The 20,086-nt window shown below is 59.5% G+C and overlaps 1 protein-coding gene across 3 annotated transcripts in view; it reads right to left on the bottom strand.

Annotated features, from left to right (window-relative positions):
* The window catches only part of KCNJ10 (potassium voltage-gated channel subfamily J member 10), a 30,331-nt gene extending 10,296 nt beyond the window's left edge, over nucleotides 1-20,035 (bottom strand). Inside the window, exons 1-2 of one of the 3 annotated variants that reach the window (XM_029935832.1) lie at nucleotides 19,827-20,035; nucleotides 7,060-7,278 (exon numbers count right to left, since the gene is read on the bottom strand). In XM_029935832.1, coding sequence (XP_029791692.1) covers nucleotides 7,060-7,182 — 123 coding nt within the window. In that variant the 5' untranslated portion in view covers nucleotides 7,183-7,278; nucleotides 19,827-20,035. Of the gene's footprint in view, nucleotides 1-7,059; nucleotides 7,279-8,970; nucleotides 9,056-19,826 lie in introns of those variants that run through there. The other 2 variants (XM_029935833.1, XM_029935834.1) reach the window with 2 other exon arrangements.
* Nucleotides 20,036-20,086: the final 51 nt, after the last annotated feature.

The following is a 20,086-nucleotide window of genomic DNA, read 5'->3' as shown; positions in this document are numbered from 1 at the left end:
TCCCAAGGCAGCAGGAGGATGGAGAGAGAGTCTGAGCTTGGACTTGGCCATGGACAGGGGAGTGGGCCATGCCAAGCTCCGTGGCTGGAAAGGCTGCTTCGACCCCACCCAGGGCCGTGGCAGAAGGCATGGGGAGAGCCGTGCATCTTCTCCTAAATCCGGTCAGCTTGGCGAGGCAGGAACGCGACCCTGAGCAAAGACTCCATCTGTTTTCCGTGATGAGTCGCCTGCAAGGAGCCTTGGAGACTAACGCCACTTGGCCTCCGTTCTCTGAGGCGAACAGAGCCAGGGTCCCGGCCAGCTAAGGACGCCGTCGTCCTCCGAGCTCCCACCGCAGACTCCCCCGGCCAACATTCGTCACATGCCACGAATCTGCCACTGGTGCCCCTTCCCTTCGTCCCCTGGCCTGGCTTCGGGTCCTCTATGCCGGTCGGCTGACTCCCTGCACAGCCTCCGCTCATCTGTCCCCACGTCCTTCCCACACCGCACTCCGCTCTTCCTGAAGTGAACCTCCGATCACGAACCCGCGAGCATTTATCCAGTGGAGTGTGCGGCTGCTCTCACGCTCAGGTCCTCTGTCTCCCAAGCCCACCCACTTGTCATACTGTCCCCTCTCGTGCTGTCCCCAGCTGGGGAAACGTCAGTGTCTCTGGTTATCGATCTAGGAGAGACCAGACTCAGCCGGGCACACGTGGCCGTCCCGGATCTGCTTCCAAACCTCCTTTCCAGCCTTATTCCCCACCTCCTCTCTCCTCGAAGCTTTGGGCAAACCAGCGGCTCCCTGCTCCACACACCCAGGCGCGTTCATGCTCTTCTCCCCGCCCCCCCTTCCTTGTCCCTACACATCCAAATACCCTGCAGAGCCCAGGTCAAATGGCCCCTCTTCTGTGACCTCCGATCCGCACAACCTTAAGTAACACCTCCTTCCTCTAAGCCGCCATATCCACACGCGGAAACAGCACCCTCTGTGGGGTTTATGGGACGTCGATCTGGCGTTATCACCTGTCCTCTACGACAAACAAGCTTCCCGGACTAAGGATTCAGGCATAATACGTTTCATTGCCTTGATGTATGACCAGGACGCATAGTAGGTGCCCCAGGAGTGCTTCATGAGTGAGGGGACCGGCAGGGAGAGAACAGTCTGCACCTTCTCCCACGGGGGGAGCTGTCCTCCTGCGCGGACAGAACTCCGCTCCGGTCCAGAGCCTCTCCGCGGAGGCCCTCCGTCCTCCCTCCCTGTCTGTCTGCTCTTGATTTTTCATACATTTACTCTCTTTCCTGAACACGCGAAAACCCCAATAACTAGCTACCCACACAAACAGATGTGCAAAGGAAAAGGTGTCCTCGTTAGAGCGGCGTGGCCACCGCAGGAAGATCCTGGCAGTCCCACAGTTACCCAGCACTTTCTCTAGCATCTCCTGGGTGCCAGGTTCTAAGGAAGACCCTGGAGTCATGGACATAAATTCGACGTAGGCTCTGGCCTTGAGGACCTTCCAAGCCAAAACAGAAGCAGCCATAAACCAAGCAGGAAGTGGGGGACACCTGGGGGGCTCAGTCGGTTGAGCATCAGACCCAACTTAGCTCAGGTCATGATCTCACGGTCCGTGGGTTCGAGCCCTGCATCGGGCTCTGCTGACAGCTCAGAGCCTGGAGCCTGCTTCGGATTCTGTGTTTTCCTCTCTCTCTGCCCTTCCCCCACTCATACCTCTCTCTCTCTAAAAAATAAATCAACATTAAAAGTTTAAAAAAAAAGCAGGCAGGAAGTGGTAAGTGCCACAGACGAGGTACCCGTGAGGCACTGGGGGAATGTGCAAAGGGGAAGGTGACATCTAGCTCAGGGGAACACCCCGTAAGAGTGTTAGTGTCCCCATTTAGACCAGGAAACCAGTTCAGTAACTAACAGCCAGGAGGTGAGTTTTCCTCCATCTGTCTCACTCAAGAAAGACTTCACAGAGGAAGGTGGCATTGGGACCAGGGGGCCAGGACTTAGACACTTGGAGACTGGGGCCTGGGGAGGGGGGAGAGAAGGTGCTTCCAGGGAAGGGGAGGGGAGGAGAGGGGAGGAAGCGGAGATTCAGGGAGCCTAGGAGACACAGCTTATAAGCAGCGGAGCCAAGATCAGTGGCTTTTGGCTGGATTCCAAAGTCCTTTCTGCTATAGCCTCGGGCTGATACTAGTGAATTTGCCTCCACTGAGCAAATTCCACACTCCGCCACCAGAGAAGGTGACACTTGGGCCTGCTGGCAGGTTAGCAGGGACCGGGCACGGACATGTCAGCAGGGACGCCCAGAGTGCATCTCATGACTGGCAGTGATGCTCTTTATGGTGACTTCTGTATCTCACGGCACATTCTCTCAGGTGGAGTGGCGGGTCCCCAGGGTCCCCATTTCCTCCTCAGACCCCGCTTCCAGCCGCCTTCCCACCTCTCCCGCCCTCCTTGCTGCCCACTCAGCCCCTCGTACGTCGTGCTGGCTGATGCTAACGTGTGTTTGCCCCTCTGTCCTGGTCCCCTTCCCGCTGGTCTGCTCACCCCACACACATCTGTCTGGGTTGCCCCTCAGCCTCCCTGTCTCACCGTGAAGACGCGCTTTGGGAAGCTGGTGATGCGCAGGCAGAGCTCGGACCTGTGAATTCCCCACCGCGCTCCTCCACCTACACCCCGAGGCCCATGGGTCTGCTCCAGTAGAGGCACTGTAAGCCCCCTTCCCCTCCAGCTCTCCCCACTCTTTCCTCCAGGAAAGAGCCTCCTGGCCTAGAGTTTGGAAAGGGACCAGAAAGGGGAGGCAGTTTCCTCCAGGACCCACTCTTGCTCTGAACCAGTCCAATCACTTTAGGCTCAAAGGTGTTCCAAAACCAACCACTAGGGGGCGTGAGTATAATGAGCAGGTGGATGGAAACAGGAATACGGGGTACCCACTGGGTCTGTGCCCATAGCGGCCCACCTCGCTCCAGTGCTGTGTGTGGGGCAAGCCCTGCACACAGACAGAGGGGTTTTGAGCACCATCAGCCTCGGGACCCAAGGCCAGGTTCACCTGGGACAGCAAGCGAGGCGTGTGTCTGAGCACAGCATTCTGAAGGTGGAGTAAGCCGATCAGGCACAAGGGTGCTTTAAGACCCTGCCAGGAACTAAGGGGCAGTGTTACGTGGGTGCAGAGTGGGCTGGCCGGGGAAGCCAGAGATTTGGGGGCCAGTCTTAACTCTGTTACTGACAGCAGTGACCTTGGGCAGTGTCTGAGCCAATCAGGCCATTGTTTCCTTAATTGTGGACTAAGGGTGTTCCTTGTATTGGCTCCACGCTTCTGAAACTAGTGTGCCAGGGGGTATCCAGGCCACAGGATTAAATGCATTTTTCCTGGGGCACCTGGGTGGCTCAGTTGGTTAAGCATCCGACTGCAGCTCAGGTCATGATCTCACGGTTTGTAGGTTCGAGCCCTGCATCAGGCTCTGTGCTGACAGCTAGCTCAGAGCCTGAAGCCTGCTTCCAATTCTGTGTCTCCCTCTCTCTCTGCCCCCTCCTGCTCTCACTGTCTCTCTCTGTCTCTCAAAAATAAATAAAAAACATTAAAAAAAAATTAAATGCATTTTTCCTGTGATTTCAATTTTACTCCAAGACTTTGAGGGAAAATCTTATTTTCATATTAAACAAACAACACACAGAGAGTAGAATGAAAAATATGCCTAATTTAAATGACAAAACAGATTTCAAGGACGTCTGACGTGTGACAGGTGACGGCTCACGTCTGTATCTTCTCAGGGAACATCCCCTCCCCTCTGCCGTGCTGGACCAGGCGGTGGGTCTGTCTCCAGGGCGTCGTGTCTGAGGATTCTCAAGGTCCCTTCTCGCCCTGAGACCCCCTGTCCAGCCTGAGCCCTCCCCCCACCTCAGGTGAGAGAGGAAACGGCCACTCAGCCTCCTGTCCCCAAATATATTATCTCTTCTTTGGACACTGACTCCAAGTTGAACAGTGACCCTGGAGGCTTCCAAGGAGATGGGCTGCGTTGGGGCCTGAAAAAAAAGCATTTCTGGGCTTCCGAGTGCTCTTAGCACTGAGACAGGGAGAGGGAAAGGGGGCCGGGTGTGAGAGGGCGGCCAGGAGAAAAGCACCGGGTTATGTAAGCTATCAAGGCTGGAAGAAAAATGGAGTTGGTTTGGGGTTCTTTTCAGATGGGACGGCTTCATCCATTACTCTCCCTCCTGTCCTGCCCCCAAAGAAAATAAACACCCAGAAAGGGGGCCAGATGCTCCCTGGAGGTGGGGGGGAGGGCAGTGGGCATGTCCAGGGCGCCCCTTTCCAGCTGAGTCACTCTTGCCTCTGCCCGCCACCCTCGGCCTCCTTCCCCTTCCCTCCCATCCTCTGGCCTCAGCCTGACACCAAGGCCCCGGCCGAGGGAAGAATAGGCTTTTCTTCCCTTGTGTCAACATTTGGAAAGTTCTCATAGTCTGATCAAAAGAAAGGATAAAAGCCTTCAAAGCATTTCCTGGGAGCCTGTGACCCCTGTCTGGCCCTTCTGACCCCTCTGTGTGCTCTCCAGTCAAGAGAGGGAGGGACACAGATGGGGCCATGTCAGATGCTCTCCTCTGTCCAGGCACTGCCCCTGCCTGTCAGCGTGGGCTGATCGGGAGCACTGCCCCTTCCTCTGCCCCCACCCCCTGCGAGCAGGGCACCATGTTCCTGCAGAGAACTGCCCGGAGCGGGGCATCTCGGCGGTCCCCTCTTCCCCCCGCTAGATGGAGGACGACTTCGTGGCTCGTGCAGCAAACGGGCACTGCCTCTTTGATGCACCTGCCTCCCCACCCTTCACCCCTACCCCGAGCGCACTCCCTCCTCGGCTCATCACCCCGCCAGCATCTGCTCCTACCCGGGATCTGGGGCGGCGAGGCTGCACATCCCGGTCCTGTGCGAGGAGGAACTTGGCTCCGCGCAGGGTTCAGCTGAGGACAAAGGATGCGCCACTGCCCCCTCCATCCCAGCCCCGGGCAAGCCTGAGAGCCTCCTGGCCCCACCGGGGTCCTCCCCTCAGAACAACTGTCCCCAGATGTCAACCCACCCCTCCTCACCTCAGCCCAAAAAGTCAGCACCCAGCAAAATATAGCTGGAGGCAAAGGCATTAACACGTATAACAATTTCTGTTGATCTCCGTCAGACAGGAGATACCGAAGACACACATTCCCAAGGACATTGGGGGAGACTTTGGATTCGGGGCGGGGTGGGTAGAAACAGGACAGGGCTCCTGAGAGTCTCCACTGGGGAGTCTATACCCAGCTGACCCCCCCAAGATGCTGCCTGAGGGCATCATCCTCGCTAAGAGGCTGGTTCCAGACTGACCCCAGGGGGGAATGCAGACAGGTGCTGGGGAGTGTAGGAGACCATGGTGTCACCAGACGTCCCCTCAGCCCTGATGGGAAATTACCTCCCCGCCACCAGGGGGCAGGGCTCCCCCGCTCTGGGTGCTCCCTGCCCTCACCACCCCCCCCATCCAACCTTCCCAGCCCACTCCCCAGCCTCTCCTTTTACCATTAGGTTCAACCCACAAGAAATTGCCAATAAAAACAAAACTCAGGTCCCACGTCAGCAATATCAAACGGTGCGATCTACTAATACTTAATAGCAATAAAATTAGGGCATCGGCCACCTTCAGAACATGAGCCCCAGCAGACCAGAGCACGTTAGGAGCAAGTGCACTTGGTCGCAAGCTGGCGGTGGTGAGTGCAGCAGAGAGCTCTCTCCAAGGTCACTGCTGACCTTCCCATAAGTACAGCCAAGGGCGTGTCCTTGGCCTTGACACCAGCAGTCCGCAGCACCAGGACCCGTCACCAGCTGTCCCTTCTTGGGACTCCCTCGTTGGCCCTTCTTGTGATGTGGTGGGGACCTTCCTGCCCCAACCCGGTTTGGGAGACCTTGGTTCACTCGTAAGAGGCTCTGCTTCTCCCAGGCTTCGAGATTTGGGGCAAATCAGTTGAAGTCTCCGCATTTCCCTCCCCTTCACCTGCACAGAGGTTGGAGCAGTGTCTGTCCGTGGAGGTGGGGGGCTTCGAGGAGAGCTGGGTGCAGGACCTCCCACCCCGGGCTGTGGGCTGTGGGCCTCGGGTCCGCAGAGCCCTCTCTCCCCACCCTCCGGTCCTCCGGGGTGTCTGCCACCCGGGCCTGGCCGTTTCCTCCGCACCCAGCCCTCTTGCTGGGGCCTCTCCTCTGGCCCTGGCTGCGGGGGGTTCTCAGGGCCCCACCCTTGGTGTTCATCTCCCAGCTCTCTGCTGCCCTCCCTCCTCGCCCCTCCTCACCTCTGCCCTCTATCTGGAGCATTCCAGCATCAGCGTGCTGGGACTCCTGTCCTCTCTCCTTCGGGGCTGGAGGGACCCCACTGGCTGTCCCTGCTTCGCAGAACTGCCCTCCATGCAGAACCTGAGAGCCACCCTCGGCTTCGCTCCTGCCCCGCATCCGGTGGGGGCGGGCGTCTCTCAGCCCTCCCCGAGGCGGCCTTAGCTCAGCCTTGGGGAGGCGGAGGCTCCGCAGTGACCTGCCTCCCCTTCCTCCCCTGCTCCCCTCAGCTGACCCCCACCCCTGCCCTTCAGTAACACCGATGGCTCCCACCCCCTTATCCTGCCTGAAATCTCCTGCCATGGCTTTGGCAGCTTCTGGACATGACCTTCAAAGCCCTTACCTCCTCCCCTACCCCCTGATGGCCACAGCCTCTTGTTCCAACACTTGTCCCTAAGCACCCCTTCTTCTGGCCATAGAGCGACGGTCCGTGCCTGACCACAGCCTGCTTGTGCCCACGAGGGATTCCTGCGGCCCCCCAGGCTGGGAGCCCCCCGCAAGCGTCTGTTCTCTCTCTGCTACGCCCTCAGCAGAGCACCTCCTGCTCCTTCTCCAGAGACCATGATGCTCCTGGAAGGTGGCGACTGGCCCTCGCCTCTGCGTTCCCCCCAATCATTCAGCACCGAGGAAGGACTTAGACCAGAAGCCTCCAGTCCGATCCGGGGCAGGGGATGCCAACCACACAGCCTGAGGGGCCCTCGCACCCCGCACCCCACCCCTAACAGAGGTCACTCACTCATACCTCTGCTCCCTGAGCCTCGGGACCTTTGTCAACGTGGTGACACGGAGAACCGTTTTCGGTCACACAAGTGAAGCCTGCTTGTGATCCTGGGATGTCTGGGTCGCAGCCAAAGTCCCTATCCATTCTTCTTCCCGCTATTTGCCATCCTGGTCTGTGCCACTTTCTAGCTCTGGGAACTTCAGTCGATCTCTTAATCTCTGCGGGGCTCAGTTTCCTCACCTAAGGAGGTAATAAAACCTTCCATTGTATGGTCAGGATTACAGGAGATGAAGTACGTGAAATCTGTGAGGCCCTCATGCAAATATTAAGATATTATTATAGTTATCCTCCTTTGCAGATGAAGGGAAGTGGCTACCGAATTAGAGAAAGCGGGGCTCAGAGAGCAAAGTATCTTGTCGACATTTGTTCAACGCCTGAGCCCGACCTGCTGTCTCCAAGTCCCGTGGCCCCTCGCCCGCACTGCCCCTCCGAAGGCTGGGGGGAGGGGGGCTCAATGGTGCTCCTTTTCTAGGGTAACAGCGACTTGCGGGGTAGGGCTGACTATGGCCACCATGCCTCATCCCACCTCCCGGTCATTCCCAGGATGAGGCTCCCTCCAAAACTCTTCTACCCTGTGAAGGTGGGGGCAGTGTGCAGCCCCGTGAGGGAGGCTCAATGGCCCATGTTCCTCCGTGCCTCCCTTCGGCCCCGTGCTCCCCTGCTTGGCTCCAGGCAGCTGGCAAACTTCTCAAAGCCCAGGATGCCGGGCCCCAGGAGATAAGGGCTTTGGTGGGAAAGCCAGCGAGCCACCGAGCTGTCACCAGATCTGCCAGCAGAGCCTGAGAAACCAGACAGGAGCCAAGCCGATGGGACCTTGGGGTCCCCAGGACCAGTGGGGCTCTCAACGTGAGTTAGGGCGGGGCCTGGAAGTGTGTGGTCCACACACTTGCTTGTCTGTGGCCCTGAAAGTTTCTGGGCGCTGGGTCCCAGAGGGTGGGGGCGGGGAGGCAGAAGAGTTGCAGAAGCAGCTCCTATGGGATCACTGTATCTCCCCGCTCCTTCTAGGAAAGACCAAGCCCACCTTCCCAAACAGGGGACGTTTTCTGACCTGACTTCTGAGTTGTATTTGCTCATCTTTTTGTCACTCAGCAGCGCCTAGAATAGAACTCGCTAACTCTTTCCTACAAGAGCCCACAGGACAGCAATTCCGCAATCCTCACTCCCCCCTCCAGCCCGTTCCTGTACGTGACACGCTTCGTTCCCAGGAAGTTCTTCCTGCGAACTTCCCTTTGGAGCAGGGCCGGGCACTGACCCGCTCTCCCCATCACCCTTTACTATGGGTGAAAAGCTGCCTTTTCCATAGTAAAGGCCGCCCTCCTCCAACACACTCTCCAGAGGCTCTCTGGTGGGGGGCTGGATGGGGAAACTGAGGCCAGCAGCAGGTGCACAGTGCTCATGGCAGGAGAGCCTCCATGCCAGACATCCACAGTCTCCTGCGGGAGGTAGATCCTCTTGCACTGTCCAGGGTCGGACAACTCTGGACTTGAGCTTCTCCCTGGACCGACCACGTCCTGCTGGTGAGCCCAGTACTACTCATGCCCACGTGCCTGAGCACCAGAGGGCTGAGCTCTGGAAGAATGGGAGAAGAAGCCAGAGAAAGAGAATGGGGGGCAGGGGGAAGCAGATGACCCACCTCGAAAGCCCCAGAATCACAGCTGGAGCGGAGTCGGGGGGTAACTGGGGTCTGCCGACTTCCCAACGTCAGCATCCTCTGTCCTCTCTCTGCCCTCACAGTGTCCCCGTGCTGCCACACCAAGCCTCTCCCAGGTCTCACACAGGCCATGCTTCCTCTTACCCACAGCCCTCAGCAAACACCAGAGCCTCACCCGGGAAACCCTCTGCCCCTCCCCGCTTTGCCCAGTCACTCCCTACCCTTCTCCCAGCCTCAGCTGAGATGCCACCTTCTCCGGAGAGCCTCTGCAGATGCTGACGTCCCCTCCTGTGTCCCAGCCCTTGCAGAGAGCCAGGCCTTGCCCACAGCACGTCACCCTGTTCTCCCAGGCATGTCGGGGGGCCTGTCGGGAATGTCACTGCCCGCATAGTGTGGTGTGCAAACCAGACCCAGAAGGTCAGCTGACGGGCCCAGGAGGGCGCCCACACCCGATCCCGGGTCTGTTTGGAGCCAAGTCTGCACTTGCTGTCATGCCACTGTAGGGCCACAGAACGTGCCTGCTGGGAAGCCCTTGGGTTATCCAGAGGGTTTCCCCGGTTTCGTGAAGAGGAAGCAAGGCCTCAGAAAGGCAACTAATATCCCTGCGACCTTGCAGCTGGCCAGTAGCACATGTGATTTTTTTTTTTACCATTTATTCCGTTTTGAGAGACGGAGGGAGCGCGAGCAGGGGAGGGGCAGAGAGAGAGGGAGGCAGAATCTGAAGCAGCCTCCTGAGCTGACAGCACAGAGCCCGAATCGGGGCTCAAACTCATGAACCGTGAGATCATGACTGAGCAGAAGTCGGCCGCTTAACCAACTGAGCCGCCCAGGCACCCCACCTGTGTGTGTTTGGTTTTATCAGAATCAGAGCAAGAATGCTGACATCTTTCTTGTCCCAACCTCTCTTCCTATAAGACCCTTTATCGACCTGGGGTCCTGAAGGGCCGGACGCCAACCTGGGAGCCTTACTCACTGAGCCCTTGCCCTGTCCACCCGCAGCCACGGCCCAGGACCACCCTGCCCACCCTCAAGTCTCCGGAATCGCCTCAGCCTTGCAGCCGCCAGCCCAGAAGCAGGCCCACAAGGGGAGCTAGAAGAAACAGCCGACGTGTGGGCCTGCAGGGAGGGGACGGATTCGGGGGTGCTCTCTGCGGGGGGCCAAGACATGGCAAGGGGCTTCTCTGAGAGATGGGGATCCCACGGTGCACAGGACCACTGAGTGTCATGGGAACTGCATCCCAGGCCAGCCTTCCTTCAACGGGAGACCACGGGGGACCCTCCCTCTCACCATCAGGGAGAGTGAGCCCTCCGCCTCTTTCCATGCTTCCCTTTGCCTAGTAATACCTTAGGCCCTGGAAATACATCCTGTGCCGTTAAACGCACCTACTGCTGTCTAAGCCATTTAGTTTTCTAAGTTTTATTTATTTATTTTGAGAGAGCGTGTGAGTAGGGGAGGGACAGACAGAATGGGGAGGCCCCATTCTTATGATGCATATTCAGAAAGAGAGCCACCTTCTCAGCCAGGGGTCCATTCCCTTCGGGCCCCGGGGCTCCTGGCTCTATGTGAAGAGTCACCCCCTGACCCTGTCACAGGGGGCCTAAGGGGAACCCACCATCACCCGAGAGGGAGTCTCTCTCCCCACCCCTAACATTCTACTTACGCCTTCCTCACCTGCCCCATTTGAAGACAAGAATGGGGCAGGGGTGGCATGAAGACACTAACTAGGCACTTGTAGATTCTAGATGAGTCTAGAACTACACTCAGAAGTGGCTGCCCTCCACCCTCCCTCTCACAGGGACTAACGGCCTGAGTGCGGGGGAGGGGGGCTGACGGCGTGCGCTGGGCTCCACCAGGGGACACAGGAAGGGGCATCTGGAGGCAGAACCACTCCAGGGAGTCAGGCGGGGCGTGGGGGCTGCATGAAGAAGATGAATGAATAAGGCAGAATCCGGCAGCCAGAAGAGGGGGTGTTGGAGGGAGACAGGGGTTAAGGAGCCAAAGGGTCCTGTCAGTTCTGACATAAGGGAAAGAGCGCGGAGACCAACGTTCAACGACACTTGCAGGCGAGGGAGCCACGCCAGTGAAGCCGTCCTCTAAGGGAGGTGCTGCTGGTGCTGCGACCCCTCCGCCGCCCCAGGTCCCGGGGCCTGGTGGGCCCTCTGTCTCTTCCCTTTTTAGACTGCCTGCTCCAGGCTTCCAAAGGATGCCCCAGACCAGAACAGCAGGGGAGGGAGGCACAGACATCCGGACAGATCCCTGTACAGATAGAGGGTGTCAGCAGGGAAGGTCAGAGCCAGGCTCCTGAAGGACTTGTAAACACAGCTCTCAATCCCTGAAGCCCAACCCAGGAGCCCCCGGGGTTTCTCTCTCCAGCCATCCAGAATCAAGGGCAGGAGTGGGGCCCACGTAAGGGCAGGAAATGAACGGAGGAAGGCTCACCGTGCCGGGGACAGTGGAAGTGTCAAGGTGACTTTCTGAGGTCCTCTCTAGATCCCGAATCCGATTTCTGGTCCCTGTTCCTGCTATTCTCCCCACCCCCACCTAGCACTCACCCTGCCCCATCCCAGGGGAGGTGGGGACCTGACCCTGTTGGTAAAACTCCAGCTCCAGTCCCAGCCTTGCCTCCTGGACACCCGGCGTCACCTCCCAGAGCCTTAGTGGCAATCCGGGGAATGAGTTCTGCTTCAGCCACCTCTCTGGCCATGAGGGGCTGTGACACAGGGTGCGTCGGGCAAGAACAAGGGACAGCCACACTGCACCTGCGCCAGGCAGGCTGGGTTTGCTCCTCCCACATGGCTCCCCTCTGTGTGCTGGGCTCAGCAGTGGGGCGGGGGTCCTGGCCACCAAAACCTCCCAAGGTGGGGTGAGGTGGGGCCTGCACTCCGTTCCGCAGAGGAGGCCGGGTCCGTGGTTAACTTATAATCCGTCGGGTCTGGGGCAGCGGGACATTACCCGCCCCAGGGCTACATTCTTGAGGTCACAACAAGTGCAAACTTGTTATAACCTGTGTTGGAGCAGCAGGGGGCACGGAGGGCAAGGGGGGGTGGCGCTGAGCCGCCAGCGGCTGGCAGAGGGGTGCAAAGGGGAGAGGGGAGGAGTGGGGGGGGGCGCGCAGCCGTGCAGGTGCATACGCACGTGGGTGGCGGGCGGACCGTCGGACCGCGGGCCTGGGCTCAGGCTTGGCCTGCTGTGTCTGGGCACATCAGCTCCGGCGTGCGTGTGGGGTCCGTGTGTGGGGCTGCATAGATGAGTGCATGCCTGTGTGTCTCTGCATATATGAGCGCAGGGGAGGAGGAGCAGAGGCGGGCAGCCCCGGGCCCAGCCCTGGCATGCGGAACGGAGGAGTGGGCGCTGTGAGCACCCCTTTCCCTTCGCTGGTCTCCTAGAACCCGCATCCCAGCTTCATCCACAGACTACACCCTCCCCCCTCTCCGTGTGAGCTGGGGGCCTCTCCCCACCAGTGCCCATCTCCCCAGCCTGCCCTGGGAGTGGGGGGTCGCCTCCTGCCCATCCCCCCTGGCCCTGGGCCCACTCCCCCAGCGCTCTCCTGGCCCTCCGGACACTGGGGCGGGTGGGGGCGGTGGCGGGGGGACGCTCTGAAAGCAGGTGACTGTTTGGGGGAACTCAGGGACAGAGCCCCCATTGTGCCCGCCCCGGAGCCGCCTCAATGGAGCTCTCTGGCACAAAGGGGCTTTGACAATGGACAGTCCATTAGTATGCAGGGCCAGCCCCTCAGCCCTCTCCCTGTCCCACAGCCCAGGGGAGGGAGCTGGGGGGCTGTTGGCCCGGCCAGTGGAGGCAGGGGGTGGGGCAGGGCCGAGACTGGAGAGATCTTAGCCCTTAGGGGTCCCCTAGGGAGACAACAGAGGGAGACCTGCCTAGGGCCCCCAACCAGCCACTGGCCAGAAAAGCCTTTGCAAGTGGAAAAAGCCACGGGACCGTAACCATGGGGGAGGAGAAGGCTATGGGAGGTAGGCCGCGGAAAGAAGCAGGTGGGCCATCGAGCCCGCCCACTTTGGGCCTCAGTTTTACCATCATCACCATCTTTTACCATCTATTCCAGGGAGCAGCGTGGGTGGGAGACACGGAGAAACGGACAGCAAGGTCTCAAACCCAAGCCTGCGGGTTGTCAGGCTGGGCAGCTGCTGCTGGTCGGACCAAACGGCCCACTGGCTGCAAAATCAGTGTGTGCTCAGGGGGGCAGGGAGGGGGTGTGTTGAGGCATCCGGGGTACCTGGGCTTCTGACAAAGGAGGCCACGCCTGCAGCGGCTCCGGGGATATGGGGAAGGGCCGGAGAGCCAGGGTTAGCTGTGCTGCAGGGTGTATGTGCAGCCTCGGCCCTGCCCGCACTGTAAGCGAGAGGCTTCCCCTCTCCTGCCCGGGGGGCAGGAGGGGGCGGGGGAAGGCAACCCCAGCCCCCTCCTCCACCCACCCACATCATCGGCAACCCCCGCCCCCCGCCACCGTGGCCTGGGCTCCAGGTGCTGCCTCCCCACACACCCCTCCCCGCCCTGGGTAGGGGGCCGCTGAGAGCAGGCCTGGACCTGGGCAGCCAGTAGGGGAGAGGCCCCACAGGAGAAACGGTGCTCCCCAGTCAAGTCTTCCTCCGCCCTGGGCCAGAAACCCCGGGGAGGGAGGGCTGAGGTCACTTTGCAGGACTGTCCCCCACAAGGCAAGACAGAGAAGCTTCTGGGCTTGGGCACTTCTCTTTTCAGTTGTGTTGAGGCCAGGAGGTCCTGCCTATTATCTGCCCTCAGGGCTTCCTGCTGTACCGCCAGGGGCCCTGGATGGCTGCCGGCTGCCAAGAGCCAAGGCCTGCTTCCTTCTCCCAGTCAGGATTCAGGTTTCTCTGCAGGCCCTCTCTGCTCCCAAAAGGGAGGGCTGGGAGTTGGAACTCCTAGATTCAACCTCCCAGGACCTCACATCTGTCACTTTCTGTCCCTGGGCTGGGAAGTCCCCACCCCTTCCCGGCCACCTGGGAAGGGTCACCTGGGCCGCCCCCTGCCTCAGGGCCCTGGGAACTCTTCAGAGGCAAGGCTCTGGAATTTCCTAAGAGCTCACATTATGTGGCGTTACACCAAGCCCTTTCCTAGAAATGTCATGTCATTTTCAACAACCCCAAAAAATAGGCACTTTCTTAAAGCCCCGTTTTATAGATGCGAAAACTGAAGCACAGAGATGTTGATGGTCTGCCCGAGGTCACACAGCTAGGGAGGGCGAGAATGGAGCCCCCCATGTTTCACCGCCGCCCCCAGGCTGCCTCCCCACGGAGGACACCCAGGGGGCCCGGGGAGCTGGGATACTCAGCTTGGCCGGAGGTGGGGTGGTGGTTGGAACTGTTTTCTGAGATTTCCTCTGGACCAGTGATTCTCCAAGCGTGGCCCAGGGACCCTGGGGGTCCCTGAGACCCTCTGGGAGGCTCTGTGAGGTCCAGACCATCTTCTAACAATGCTGCTATGCTATTTGCTCTCTTCGCCCTCATTCTCTTGTGAGTGTTCAGTGGAGTTTTCCAGAAACTATGTGACACATGATATGGCAAGAGATTGAATGCAGAAGCAGATATAAGAAATTGTCTGTTAAGCCACAGGTTAAGAAGATTCGTGAAAGTGTGAGACCCCACCACTCTTCTTGCTAAACATTTTGTGGCTTTGTTTTTAAAATATAGCGATTGGGGGGCCCCTGGGTGGCTCGGTCTGTTGGGCATCTGATTTTGGCTCAAGTCATGATCTCACTGGTCATGGGTTCAAGCCCCGCGTCAGGCTCTGTGCAGACGCTCGGAGCCTGGAGTCTGCTTTGGATTCTGTCTCTCCCTCTCTCTCTGCCCCTCCCCTGTTCTCTCTCTATTTCTGTCTCTTAAAAATGAATAAACATTAAAAAATAAAAAATAAAAATAAAATATAGCCATTTTTCATTTAAAAGATATACATGTTGACATGCAATGGGCTAGTGGTTGTTTTTAAATGAATTAATAAATACTTTAAGTCTCCGCCATTTTCATTTCTAACATATCAATAAATACAATAAATATACCCCACATAAACAAAAGGCCTTTGGAGTCTTCAATCACGTTTAAGAATGTAAAGGGGTCTTGAGATCAAAAGGCTTGCCAACACCGCCCTAGACTCAGACACACTCGCTCTCTCCTCCTGCCAGGTGCCTGTGTCTTGTCCCCAGGAGGGCCAGGGGGGAGGTTTAGACGGGGAGAAGACATGTCCTCGGTCCCCTGTTTGGGACTAGGGCTGAGGGAAGAGCCAGGGGACAGCCCCGGGGAGAACGTAAGGCTAAGCGGTCAGGCCTGCACCCCACCTGGGAGGTGTCCCCACAGATCTCCCAGCTGGCGAGCCCAAGGGGAGGCTCAGAACAACTGGGCTGCCCCAGACTCTGGGCGCCTCTTCCACCCTGGACGCCTGCCAACAAGCCCGGGACCAGGCAGGAGCAGAGGCCCCCCGCCAGGAGAGGAAGGCTCGGTGGGGCCTCACGTGAGTTTTTGTGTCTGGGCCAACAGTGCTTAAAGAGCTGGAAATTGGGGTTCTAGGGTCTGCTGCTTGTAATCTTAAGGTGAAGCCATCTCCACAGGAGGGTGCCGTGGGTAGGAGAGGGGCTTCTCTTGAAGTTCCCCAGAGAATTCAATAATAGGGTCTTACATACCCATCCCCCAGAATTAGCCACCAGAAAGGTTTCCTACCTAGAGTCAAGCTGGTCAGAGGACACTCTGTCCCTAGGAGCTGAGGGGTCTCGGGCAGGGAAGAGATGCCTTTGCTTCAGGGGGTCCAAAATCTGCAAGGGCATGGCCCCATCCCAGAGGAGCCTCGTGTAATGAAGGAGACAGGATGTCCCCTCCGTGTCTTGTCCCCAGGAGGGCCGGGGGGAGGGGAGGGACATCCATCCATCCCATTGCATTGGACATCCGGGCAAAGTCACAGACACAAGGGACATGCAGACTGCTGAGGAGAAAGGGGTACAAGATGACAGGGGAGATGGAGACGGCGCTGTGCTGGAGGGGTCGGCCTCGGGATGGGAACGGCCCTGTGAGGGCCCAGAGGGCGAGAAGGAGAGAGGTTCGGGGATGGCTGGTGGACACGTCCCCATCCCCGGGACGGAGTCTGGAGAGGGCAGTCCCAAGAGATGGGGTGCGGAGGGGAGGGAGGAAAGGCTTTTGCAAAGCACCTTGAAGACTGTGATCGGGAGTTTTCGTCTGAAAACCAACAGGGACGTCTGAGTAGGAAAGAGACAAGACAAAACAGGTGTTTCGTGGTGACAGTCCCAGTGGGAATTCCACCGTGAAGAAGAGGGAGGGAACCCAGGAGAGAGAAAGGCTGGAGTCAGGGAGACCTTTAGGGAGGCGGCTGCGGACACTCAGGCTGATCGGGGGACAGGGGAAAGGGCGGGAATGCCAACCAGGCCTCAGAGGGACACGCAAGCTCGTGGGGGACAGCTGCGACGTGGGGCGGCTGGCTGGCAGGGAGAAATTGCCCTGAATGGGAAAACAGACCGTTTTAGGGAAGCTCAGGGCTCAGTTCACATTTCTTGGACCTCAGCTGAAGAGTGACATCTGCCCGGTGGAAACAGGGAAGGAAGCTACGAGAGGGAGACCCGGTCCATGTGGGGGCCCCTCTGTGGGGATGAAGACGGGCGTCTCGCCGGCATGTGTAGGTGATGGTTCTCGCCCTCCGGAACTCTGGAAGGGTGAAGGGACTGAGCCTTGGACCCAGCCTCAGCTGAAGGAGGGAAGGGCTCCCGCCGGGAGCCCGGAGAGGCAGGGTCAGGTCAGAGGGCAGGGCTGAGCACCCCTGCAAGCCCTCCACAAAGACTGACTCAATCCCCAACTATCCCTGGCTCCATCTAAGGCTGAGGAGGCACACGTAGCTGCCGAGTGGTAGAGCCAGGACTTGAACCCGGGGAGTCTGACTCCAAGGCCATGCTCTTAACCGCTGCACCCACGGCCTCCCAGGTGGTGCCCAAGCCGGAAGAGTCCCTGGGACCACGTGGCGGAGTGGCCAGACCCCCTGGGGGAGGCCCCCCGACGGCTACCATGTCCTCCCTGTGCTGACCAAGCCCCCCGGCTCCCCTTAGAAGCCTTAACGATGGGCTTGGGGACTTAGGGGTGTGTGTGTTTGTTCCAGAAGTTGGTCTCCCCATTCTTTCCCAAACTCTATCTCAGATTTCTTTCCTCTTAATGGGATGTGCTTCCTGAAGTCGAACCTAAGTCCTTCCAGCTGCAGCCCCAACCCTGCCCAGGGCCTTCTGCCCCTGCAAGAAGAACACAGTGGCTGTGGACTCAGACGCCATGCCCTAAGAGGCCGGAAGTGCTCGGGCCCACCTCTCAGCCCTGCTTCTCCAGGCCTCTGGGACCAGCTCTTACTTCTCCCCACATTCCAGAGCCAGCCCCTCCCTTCTCCCCACCGCCTCAAATCCAGGACACCCACAGAGAGATCTTCCCACAATCCCTTTCTCTTTGCCCTTTCAAGGTTCTGGCGGGGGAGGGGATGGAGAGGGGCCACCTCGAGGCGCCCGTGTCCACGCAGCCGGGCAGCATCATGTCCGTGGAACTGGAGTCAAGGAAGAGAAGTGCTGAAATCAGCCCGTGGGGCGGGGCGGGGGGGACAGGGTGATGGGGTAAACTCGTGGAGCCCGGCTTCCGGGAGCTGCCCTGCCTGCCAGCCACCCTTGACCGGTGCTAAAACACTTGGAGCCCAGACCTGCCTGCTCTCTGTCTTTCTGCAGCTCCATCCCAATGGCCTCCCTGCCCCTTCCGGGGCCTCACCACTGTCCTGGACAGCTTGGCATCAGCCTGGACAGTGGCACTGACCAGTCAGGCAAGAGGAGAATCTAGGCCGGGAAGGGGAGGGAGAGTGGAAGGTTTTTTCCTTCCGTCCTACATAACCCTTGGCAGGAAAGTTGGGGGCTCTGGGGCCCGATGTCCTTTTCTCTCCCCAGCAAGGCCAGGGGCCTCGGCCCATCTTCCTTGCACCTCGCGTGCAGAGACCGAGCATCTTGCCAGGAGACCCAGAGGAAGTGGGTCTTTCTGTATGACTCACCCCCCAGAACCCTCAACGTCTCCTCCCATGGACCCCAGGATGATGCAGAGGGTTCATCTGAGCCCACCCAGATCCAAGTGTCCCTAGGGAGGACAAGGGAAGGGGGGTGCCCCTGGGTCTTCCCCTTCCCTTCAAGTCAAATGAGCTGGAGCTATAAGTGAGCGCAGGTATGGAGGTGCAGGTGGGGGCACTAGAAGAGGGGGGCTGCCAGTGGCCAGACAGTGAAGCCTCCCATACAAACACAAGGCTGCATATGAGGCTGATCTTGGAAGATAGATTTCCCCGCCTCCCCCCCCTCGGCGTAAGGGGTTGCAGTGGGATTCTGCATTAGAACCACAGAAGGAATGGGCCCATAACCGTGCTCACCCTCCACCCCCCATTCCGTGGAGTCACTGCCATTTGATACCCACTGAGACAAGTTGGCTGCCCAGGCTCCGGCTGGGGGGTGGGGGTGGGAGATGGCTCGGAAAACAGCAGCTCCTTTCAGGACCCAGGCTGGCAAGGGCTTCGGGAGGCTGGACTGGCCCAGATCACCCCCCAACACCCCCTCTCTCCCTCCCTCGCCACCACCACCAAAGGACAGAGGGGCGGGGAGAAGGGGGTTGGCACTGCCCGGGCCATGCCCATCGCCTCCGCGGAGCGGCCCTGGCCCCTCTCCCTGGCGCGACACCATCCCTCCCCCTCCTTCATTTCCTGCTCCCGCCAGAACACCTGCCCCCTTCTACACTGGGTCCCCCGCATCCAGGCCACACCCTGAGAAATTCAAATGCACTACCCTCCACACAGGATGGTGCCAGGAGCGAGTTCAGAAACATCATGGAGATTAGGGAACGGGTCTGGAGACGGAACCGAATAGAAGTCAGCGGTGGCTGCTGACCCCTCCTCAGGCCAACGAGGTCTTGGTACCCTCCTGGCCCTGCTGAGCACCCCTCCACCAGAGACCTTCCTCCCCTTGGGGCCCCAAATCTCCCGTAGTCTCCTTCCTCCCCTCTGGAACTCCCAAAGCAGTCCCGGTGAGAGAAAACATCAGACACCATGGCCGAGGCAGACTGGCCCAAAGCCTGTAGCCGGAATTTGTACTGACAAGCAACAAACCCTGAGCCTCGGCCCCCTTTGCGCCCCCCGCCTCCACCCCGCCGCACTCCGGGGGCTTCGTGGAGCAGGAGTGAAGTCTCAAGTAACCAGAGGCCCTCCCCCCACTCTGTCCCAGATCCGTCCTTCCACCCATCCCAGGGGCTCGGCTGTCCTCCCCCAAATCAGGAAGCTCCGACCTTCATCTCTTTCCTCACACCGCTGCCCTTGGTCACTTCCTGGTGGGGACAGGGCTGGGATGGGGAAGGGGCATCTCTGTCTGGAGTCTGGAGCATGAATGTCCCAGCCTGCCCTTCTTACTGCAGCAGGAGGGGCCTGCTTTCTTCCCAGGGGTCCTTGTGTGACCCACCTGAGGAAGGGATTGAGAGAGGGAGGGGTGCGGGGAAGTGGGAGTGGAGGGGAGAGGCGGAGTGTGGAGGGGTCCCAGACACCGCAGGCTCCGGAAGCTTCCCAACCCAAGAGGTTTGTGTCTCTGTTCCCATGTGTGAACTCGTGATCAATGGATGTCACGATGTGAGTGTCACTGTGTAGGGAGAGGGACCGGGCTGGCATGGGAGTGGGGGTAACATGATGATCTCGGCAAGAGGGGGGCGCTGTCCGGAGCACCTGGGTGGGGGATGCATGGTTACCTGCAGGTGGTGGCCACCGTGTCCCTTGAGAGGCCGTGAAGCCCTGCCCCGTCTGCCTGGTGGGAAAGGGCATCAGGAAATCCCCTTCTTTAGCCTCATGGGCTGGAGGTGACTGGCTTGGGTAAAGCTTCTTCCTTGGGGAGCCCTTCCCAGGAGGGTCTGTTTGGGGCTGCCCAAAGTGGGAAGCTGGGGAGCAGAACAATACCCCTGAGACCAGACAGGGGACCGAAGGGCCGGGGTTCCCCATATCTTTGGGCGTGAGGTGGACAGGGCCGGCCGGGGCGCCAGCAGTCGTCCTTCAGAGCCAGGGTCTTACCTTGGGTCCGGGGTGGAGTGGCCCCTCAGATGGGCAGCGGACGCACGGACGGACCGACGGGGCGGGCAGGAATGAGGAACCGAGCCGGGCGACGGGCAGAGCTGGGACTCTTAAACCCGGAGCTGGGATCAGATAAGGGCTGGTCCGGGGGCCGGGGCCGGGGTCGGGCCGGCCGGGGGCAGAGCTGGGCCGGGCCGGGCCGCCCCCTCCCTCCGCAGCGCCGGAGCCAAACTTTGTGTGAATGGAGGGGCCCGGAGGGG

This window comes from Suricata suricatta, chromosome 3, assembly GCF_006229205.1.
Source record: "Suricata suricatta isolate VVHF042 chromosome 3, meerkat_22Aug2017_6uvM2_HiC, whole genome shotgun sequence".
NCBI classification, from domain to species: domain Eukaryota; kingdom Metazoa; phylum Chordata; class Mammalia; order Carnivora; family Herpestidae; genus Suricata; species Suricata suricatta.
Note: the sequence above shows the minus strand (reverse complement) of the source record. Positions and strands in the feature narration are given on the sequence as shown.